Source organism: Hydra viridissima, unplaced genomic scaffold (assembly GCF_058129835.1).
Source record: "Hydra viridissima isolate aposymbiotic clone 2 unplaced genomic scaffold, HvirCarnegie_v1 scaffold_1, whole genome shotgun sequence".
Taxonomy (NCBI): Eukaryota; Metazoa; Cnidaria; class Hydrozoa; order Anthoathecata; family Hydridae; genus Hydra; species Hydra viridissima.
This window is the reverse complement of record NW_028324300.1, coordinates 15396672-15406405: the sequence shown is the minus strand read 5'-3', so window position 1 is coordinate 15406405 and position 9734 is coordinate 15396672. Positions and strand designations below refer to the sequence as shown.

The following is a 9734-nucleotide window of genomic DNA, read 5'->3' as shown; positions in this document are numbered from 1 at the left end:
TTGAGTTAGCTGTTGGAAATATTCCTAACGCAAATGAAGAGCGTGTATTTTTGTGTTTATATTGCGAAAAAAGATGTTTATCACAAGGTGGTTTAACTCGTCACCTCAATGCCAAGCACAAGGACAAGCTTATTGATAAACAGTTTAGTAAAGAGAAAAAAATAGCAGAGCTTATTCTTCATTCTAATTGCTTTCAAAATTACTTGATTCAGAGTGCAGAAAAGCTTGCCATAGATGAATGCTACCCTACTAAAATAAGAACTGAATTTAAAAATTTTAAATTGACATGTATAGAGGTCAATACAGCTTATTCTTTAATAAAAAGTATTATTGAATCATTTGATGGAAATGCTGAAAATTTTTACCCAGCTTTCTACAAAATATTTTCTGAAGCACCAAGTCCTTTTAAAAATCTTAGCCAAAACTGCACTCTTCTTTTAAGTTTTGAAGTTGCTAATCTTGTCTTGGCTCATCTGACTGGCGCCTCCTTTAATAATGATGTTTTAACATTTAAACATGAATCTTATCAGTTTACTGAAAAAGAAAAATCTATTATCGCTTATCTTAGTGGTTATGTTTTTGGTACCTTTTATCGTAGAATTAGATTTAGTTCTAACATGTCTAGTTTGTATCATAAACAGTGTTTATCATTTTTGCTTGCTGGTAAATGTACAGGAGAAACAATTTCTTTGCCAGAGCATAAACATGTTAATTTGCATGATAGGGGTGGTTTATGGAAAGTAAGTAAAGAGGTTATTTGTATCTTTTCTACTGCAGAGTACCATTTTATTTCTATGGCAAAAAAGTCATCTCATACTATCAATTGCAAAGAAATAGTTGATACGTTAATTAAAGACTCTTTTGTGCTTGTTAACTTTTCAAAAATTATACATAGTTCAACTGAAAAAGTTCAAAAAGAAATAGCACTTAATTTATTAGAAGATCTTCTAACTCTGTATATACGTGTTCGTACATTTTCCTATGTGAAAGATAAGTTGCAAGCTTTCAAGATTTCTAAAAGTCAAACAAAATCAAATGCATTAAGAAAAGCAATTAAAAAAAAAGTCTCAACTTTGGAACAAGGACATTAAAGACTTGGCATGACTTGGACTTATGAAAACGGCTATTTTCATAGCCACATATCTTTTAAAAATATTAATAGCATATTACTAACTACTCCTGAAGTAGTAAAATGAATACTTAATGACTTACTTTTATGATGTATAAGTTTATGATATATTTCATATTGATATTGTATAAATCAACTTTGATATATACAATATCAATAACAAAATTAATATAATTGTTTTTTCAATTTTAAATTAACAATAACACATCTAATACTTTATAGTGTTACCATTTTTTTAAATTGTAAGATAAATTTTGATATAGACAGATCTTTAAAATTGATTATTTTTGACCAATACATTTATACCAAAAAATATTTTAAAAATAGTGTACTACATTTTTAAAAAAGAAAATAAGTCGAAATCTATATATGTTAAATTTTAAGTGAAAAATATTAATAATTGAACTCATCAAAAAATATTATCTTATGTTTAATACAGTTTTTACTTGGTTTAAATTTTTTTTTAACACGATTTAATACTATCACTCGTATTATCTGTATAGCTAATTACATTTCCAGTTACAGGAAGAAATACTTTCTGATTTCTTATCATGTTATCATTGTAACCAAAGTCATTAACAGATGGATTATCTTTTCGTGATCCAAGTGATCGTTGGCGTCCAAAATAATTTTCAATTGGATCCTGACAAAAGCGTTCAGTTAAAACATATTTTACATTTTGCTGCAGTAAAAACTGAACAGATTCTATAATTGAATGAACTGTAATCTTCAAACCTTCATATGTTTGATGGGCAATGAACATCTTTGATTTTGAAATTTTTGAAATATCTCCAGGATGCTCTTCAATAGATTTTAACCAATCTTTAAAGTATTGCAAAAAAACACTTTGTAACCAAAAAAACCTATCATCATTTAATGATGAGAATGGAGCTAGATTTGGTTTTAGATCAAATTTATGACCATTTAAACTTCTTATATTCATTATATCAAAGAAGCTATCCATTAAGGCACAAAACTTAGCAGTGCCTTCAGCTTCAGGTGGTCCGTAATGTAATAAAACTTTTGATACAGTAGAACTTAGCACTTGAGCAGCAAGTTTAACATTCATTATTGAATATGGCGTCAATTTTATATGTTCAAAAGTGAGTTTAGGCAAAATATGTAAGCCACATTCTCTGTCCTCATAAAATATATCAGCAATATGATTCCACAATATGAACATACCACCATTCCACATATATCTTGTTCCTTCTGCATTTTTTGAGTTAGATAAACAGTTACGAACTGTCTTAATTAAATGTGGTGGGTCAGATATAAAATAAATAAATCGTTTTTCTGAACTAAAATAGTTAAGGGTTCTATATGTGACATCAACATGCGGATTCATATCATCATTACGTGTCATGGTAAAATGCATTTTAAACAACTTGCGATTTGCAGAAGCTCCATCACAAGTTACAGCAATAACTTTTAAGGAATTTAATTCACAAATTCCAATTGCTTTCCAAAGCAATGGAAAAATTTGACAAGCGGTGGCTCCAGTTGTTGCAAAGTTAGCTAAACTAAATTTAAAAGGATTGACAATACTACGAACAAGAAATACTAAAACATGGGTAGCAAAATCATCTACTTTTGGCAAAGTTGCTATGTTAACATCAGCATCACCAAGATCAACATAACCCACAATCTCCCCAGTGTGCTTGTCCCAAACTAAGTTTTCCTGAATTTTCATTTCATCCATTAGAATGACAATAAATTTTTCTTGCTCCGAAAAATCTTTGGTTTTTTCTTTTAATTCATCAATTATTTCCTTATTGAATCCACGTTTAGGTTTAATGTAATTTTTATAATCACGTAAGCGACGACGACTTGGAAGGACAAGAAAACCTGTTCCTGATTTCTCATTGTAACGTATATCATCATACATTGCAGCAGACTTTGATGCCAGTGAAAGACAGTATCGAATTATTATAGGATGATATCTTACATTAGTTGGAGATAACCTCAAATATTTTTGCTGCTCCTCCCAAAATAGCTTCATAAAAGGTGAGATTTTGTTTTGATCTGCATTTGACATAATTGATATTAAATCATCACTTAAACTTGAACTGATAGTCAGGGCAGATTTTGAAATTGAATTTTGTAAATCAATGATTTTTTCTTTCAACTCCTTATTTTCAATTCTATAGTTTTGAATTGTTAACTTTAGGCGATCTGGAGAAGTCAATGATATTGGTGCATTAAGTTTAGCAGGCTTTTTCGCTACACTGTGCTTTCTTTTTGATGATTTGGAAGACTTAGAAATTAAAGTTTTTTCATTTATAATACAGTTATCACAACATTTCAGTTTGCTCAAAACTGAACATGTACTTGATCTGAAATACTCAGTTTGATAAGTACCATGAAAGTTAAATTCTGTTTGATTATATATTTTAGGGACACAATGTTTGATGGCAGACTTTTTTGCTTCATCGAGTGAGACTCCTAGACAAATACTATAACTTGAAATAACTTTGATCAAGTTTGACAAAGTGATATTTTTCATTGAACTGTCATAACTTTTATAAACTTCATGGGTTGATGGTAAACGCCAGGCATAAATGTGAAGTATAAATGTTAAAGAAGCATCAATAAATGTCTGTTTTTGTAACTGCATGAATTTCATCTTTTTCAAAAATATGAACGTGAGAAATATTATTATTTATATTCCAACCAGAAGGAAGATTAAGATGTACTATACGCTTAGTAAATTCTTCCATTGGTTTGTAACATTCCTGGATTGAGTTTGGTTGAGTATTTAAATTGGATTTCTTATCAACTATGATTTCTGCAGATTTACGAGAAGTTGTGCTAAAATAAAATTATCAATTCAAGTAGTTTATTTGCAATTATACAACAGTATAAACAAAAAACTATTTTCATATATATATATATATATATATATATATATATATATATATATATATATATATATATATATATATATATATATATATATATATATATATATATATATATATATATTCTTTATTATTTTTCAAAATAATTTTATTTTACCTTGAAATAGAAAAACTTTTTTGTGGTAAATTTATTTTTGGTATTGATCCAGGAATAAGTGTAGTTTTTAAATCATCTAAAATTATAAAAATGTACCTGAATTTTCTTGTTTCCAGTATAGATACCAACACAATGTTAATACTGATATAATATTTGTCAACTAATCCAGCTAAGTAAACTTTATATAAAATATAAAGTTTATTAGGCTCTATTAGCTAACATTTCAAATAAATATATTTTGAAGATAACGTATTATATCTGAAGTCATCCATCTAATTATACAGTCAATGAAATGCTTCCATATATTATAATTATATGGCATATACAAACCAATTTCTTGAAGCAGCAGATATATTGAATATATAAAATACTCCAATTTACTCACGACGAAGAAGTTGATCCTTTGTGTAATGACGTTCACAAATATAAAGATTTCTTTTTTCGATTTGAGCTTTTAATCCTTTGTCAATCACTCTGTCATGTGTAATTACACTTATTAACTTCTGTCTCCAGTTTGCACTATATTCGTCATCTTTTGTTGGAATACGAAATATAGACAATCCAACATGATTTCTTGATACTGAACAACCAAATATAGCGCAATTGGCTCCTGGCATTTTCAATATTTATCACAGAGTAAATGAAATTAAGTAGCAGCTAAGTACTATGTTTACAATTTGATGCACTCTAAAGTAGTCTGAGCACTAGTATTGAAAGGAACTTAAGTGTTATGAGAAAACGGCCCGCGTTTCCAGACTATTTAAATACTATGACTATGGAATAAGTGATTTTTTATAAACGACGGTAATTTTACAAAACGGTTCGACGGTAATTGTACAAAAAGCGACGATAATTGTATAAAAAAATTCTTGCAGACTAAAAAATAACCTGTGACAACCATGGGATTATTCCATAACAATTCGTCAGGTTAGAATTATTTTGCTCTATCTCCCATTTTAAACGTTGAAAGAAAGTTTTTGATTTTTTTCTATAAGTAAAAATTATTTAAAATTTTACTATTACTTTTTTAAGAAATAATGACTTATTCTTTAAATAATTTATATTTAAAGAAACTATTTAGAAAAAAAATTTCAAAAAAAAAATTTATTTTAAAAGTAATTTTTACTTAGTAAATTTAACAATTCATTTTCTCCCAACGTTTAAAATTGGAAATAGAACAAAATAATTCTAACCTGACGAATTATCGAATCGGTGCTGCTTATTATCGATGGTTCTTCTTTTTTGCTGATGTGTAAAATTTTTATTGATTTATTTACTAAAAATCACTGTTGCTCTGATTTTCATCAAAGATGTTAAATTAGTTTTATGAAACGCGATTTTTCCCATATTAATTTTTAAAAATCATTATAATTATGATAAATATCAGTTTGTAATTTTTATGAAATAACCCTCGAGTGTGAGGGGAAAATCTTATCGACGCAATATGATTGGAGTTCTTAGAAAAAAATACAAAAATATTAACAAAAGATCAAACTGAAAGTATGCTTTTCGTGTTCTTTTAGAAAATCATTTTAAAAAGCACAGTAAATATTTGAGAAAAATTACATCATTAAGGTGAACCACCTGACCCCATTAAGATTTATGTCAATATTAAAGCAAATAACTTCAAGCATTCAATTGTTGATACGCGGTTAGTTTATATTATACAAAACTTAATTTGTACTTGCGGTATGTAAAAGTGCACACTTTAATGTTTGTTTTTACTAAAGAATTCAGTTTTTGAACTGGAAATGGTTTCAATTTTGTTGGCCATTACACTTTTGGATTTTGTAGATATTGTAATTTACTTTTGCAATCCAAATTTCTCATCCCGTTATTGCTTTAAATTTGTTTATATATTTTTTGAACGAACGCGCATAAAGTTTTTTTTATCTTCCTTTCAAATTTTTTCACTTTTGGCTTTAAAAAAACTTTTTTTCTCTCATATATCTTTTTCATTACTAGTTTTTAAAAATTAGAACGCAGCTTTAATCAAATATATTCATATTAAATTAATATGATAAGAGTTATTTCCATAAAAGCAAGTAAATTGAAAAAAAAAAACGTGATCTACATAGTTCTCATAAAAATACTACAAACTTTCACAAAGGTTCACTTTCTTAAGGGTTGTGACATAATTACATACATTTAAAAATTATCAGAAATTATTGATGACACAATATTAATTATATCGATCTTATTTTATTGCTGACAATATGATCTGTATTTGTGTGAAACTGTGTGAAAAGTCTGTCATCAAAGATCTACTTTGAATCTTGGATTAGTTTTTAAAGGATCCTTTTCAGTTAAGATGCAAAAAAACTCTTTAAATACGTTGCATAAAATCCGAAATAAAATAATTCAATTCAAATAATGTTAAGTTCCAAAAAAACGTTGTACTTAAAACCAATGTACTTAAAAGCGAAACAAACTATGAGGTTTAAGAGTGGATTTGATATTTTGAGTGTTGACTAATGATACTGCCGATGTTAGTGAAACTTTTCTGTGGTGTCAGCCACATAATAAATTATGGCATCAATAATCTTAACCATGTAAATGAGAAGACATCACTGAGATTACAAAGGAAATAATAATATATTTTAGAGAGATTACTTATTGATGTTTTAAATATAATTTTCTGAATAGTGCTGGTTAACAAAATTTAAATAAAATCTGAAAACTCCATTTTAACTCTCATAGTTAGACGTTGCACTGAACTTATAAGTCACTTAAAGTTTAGTTTTATTTGTAGTAACAACCCGCGCAAACAAATACTTACTTGATAAACAAGTCAATAAAAAAAATTCCTCTTTGAAGTAAAGTATTCCTCAAGGTTGAAGCCCCATGAATAAAATCCCTGTGAATTGAAGTTGGTAAGAGATACCAAGGACACAAAGCCGTTAATTTCTCAGTTGTTGCGTATGCATATTTTTCAGATGCTTCCGTGTTTATGACCATTTCACTTGACATGCCTGAAGAATGTTATGAAAGTTCAATAAGGCATTCTTATCAAAGCCTATGATTTGAGGTACTGTTTCATTTTGTTGGAAAAATTTTCTTGTAGTGTTCCCGTCATTACTAGTAGCACTACCTCCTTGCTCATATTGATCAACTATCAATTAATTTTTTTAAGGATAATTGAATTAAATTAATTATTTAAAAAAAAAAAAGAAGTCTAATGGGAACCAAAGAGCAAATGATTAAATTGCTGTCAAAAAAGCAGACATCATCATCTAAATAAATTCTTTGTTTATATTCTGCCTGTCCCGATGAACCATCATAACCCCTTTTTGAAATTAGATTGAGAGGATGAAGTTTCAAGTGAATTTATCATGTCTTATTAAAATCAATCGGGATAGAATCTTGATGCTGTGTGATTCAATAGATCTTGCAGAACAATTTTAGCACTAGTTTCTGAAAAAGTGATGTTCTCAGGGCAGCATTCTTTGTTTGCTTCCAGGAGCTTTCTATAAGGTGGATAGATATTGGCATTATGCTCCCTTGTATTTCTTTTTATAAATTGGTATGATGACTCTGATAAAACACTATCAAAATACATCCTTTTGGGATGAATGAAATGCTTGCCGGATGTTCCTGGATGTAGTTGGTGTTGCTTCAGTTGCCTACTTTATCAGAAATGATGAATCAACTTGACCCACTTCTTTGAACTTCATTTGAGCTGCGAAAGAAAGTTCCTGAGCAGATGTTGCTGATGATGATGTTGATTGGTGATGTTGCTCTTAAATGAGATGTTTTTCTCCTTTTTGCACAACCAGGTGATTGCTCAAATTTCTTTTCTGGCCAACCAAATTTTTTGGAACTTTTTTATTTAATTCGTGGCAACAGGAAAAGTTATTTAACTCTAAATTCGCGTCTAACCAGTCGGGAGTTATTGGTTAAAAACCTCTCATGAATGCGTTTTGATTACTTTCATCATTTCTTGATGCGGGGCTTAAATATTCTTAAATGGGCATCAATCAGACAGCTTTTTTGATTACAGACCTTAAGTCCATTAGCTATTTTAAGGTTTGTAATTACTTTCTTAAGAGTTTCCAAATTGGCTAAATTATTTGGAGATAACCCCCTTAAAGAATTATAGAATTCTCTTCTAGGAGGTTGTACTACTTGAAAAAGAAAAAAAGTGAATATATATAAACATGTGCCATAGTTTCTAGAGGGGCAAATAGCAGCAGCTAAATTGTATCTTGTTTTGTTTTTAAAATAATTATATTTTACAGTATAAAAAGAAGGATTCTGGGAAACACCAGGAAAGTAACTATATTCAAACAAATTGTGAAGATTCATAAGAAAGATTCATGTGAAGATTCATAAGATTCATGTGAATTTAGATAATGTTACTTTATATATTTTTACAAAAGTGAGTTTTAAACATCTTAAGTCTAAAATTTGTAAAATAAGAAATACATGTGAATTTAGATAATGTTACTTTATATATTTTTACAAAAGTGAGTTTTAAACATCTTAAGTCTAAAATTTGTAAAATAAGAAATACATGTGAATTTAGATAATGCTACTTTATATATTTTTACAAAAGTGAATTTTAAACATCTTAAGTCTAAAATTTGTAAAATTAGAAAACTTACTCAAAAGAAGGTTCAGTGAAAACTTGATTAAATTCAATGGATTTTTTTTTGAGATATGACGCCTTTTATAATAATGAAAAAGTATGCATAATAAACTCTTACTATTTCAAAATAAACCTTTAGGCTTTTTTAAAAGTTAATAACTTCTGAAAAGCAGTAAGAGTGGTCATAATTTTTTGTATCTAAATACTTTTGAGTATCCTGAAGATAAAAAAAAAAACATCAAATTAACAAAAATTTGCCAAAAGTCAGTTTTTGGCTTTTGATCACATTTTAGGCCAAAATGGACCACTGTCACCCCTTCGAAATTCAAAAAAAAAAGCGAAACGTTTTGGTTATTGAAATCATATTGCTATCTTGTAGAATGATGAGCTAAACTGCGAATAATTTTTGTTTAAAACTGCACTTACATGTCAATTTAGTTTCTAATTATTGGCTTTTTCTTCAGGAACAAGCCAATAATCAGAAACTGCTAGTTAAAATTTTTAAGAGAAGAAGAATGCAAAAATATGTAACAAGTAGACCTTATAAGGTCTACTTGTTACATTTTTACAATAAGACATGTCCCAGAAAAAATCTGCGCGTGTTCTGACGTGGTGTTTACGGAAACCGCGCATCATTTTAAATAGCTCATTGTTTTAAAATGTCATTGTATTAATGTTATTCAAAATTTAAACAACTCTGTTATTAAAACAATTAGTTTTAATTGAAATGTCATCAAATCAAGATAAGAAGCGAGAAAAAATTTTGCATTTTCTCATTTAAAATCCTGGTGTATCAAACAAAACAATTTCTAAAGAGCTGCAGATTGCTTTGAGAACAGTGCAGAGCGCTGTGAAACGATTTAAGGACACTGGTACAATCATAAGAAAATCAGGAAGTGGAAGAAAAAAATGTTTTGTTAGACGAGATCTTGGTAAAAAAAGTGAAAGATGCCTTAGACAGAAAACCGGAGATTTCTGTTCGAACATTAGCGAATAAAT

General features: G+C 28.5%; 1 protein-coding gene across 1 annotated transcript; it reads right to left on the bottom strand.

Annotated features, from left to right (window-relative positions):
* Nucleotides 1-1491: 1491 nt before the first annotated feature.
* On the bottom strand, nucleotides 1492-4888 carry LOC149893536 (uncharacterized). Its single transcript, XM_090076825.1, is given in 4 exon segments — nucleotides 1492-3716; nucleotides 3718-3940; nucleotides 4148-4223; nucleotides 4533-4888. Coding segments are annotated over 4 exon segments (2655 nt in total). The 5' UTR covers nucleotides 4765-4888; the 3' UTR covers nucleotides 1492-1592.
* Between the last annotated feature and the right edge of the window lie 4846 nt (nucleotides 4889-9734).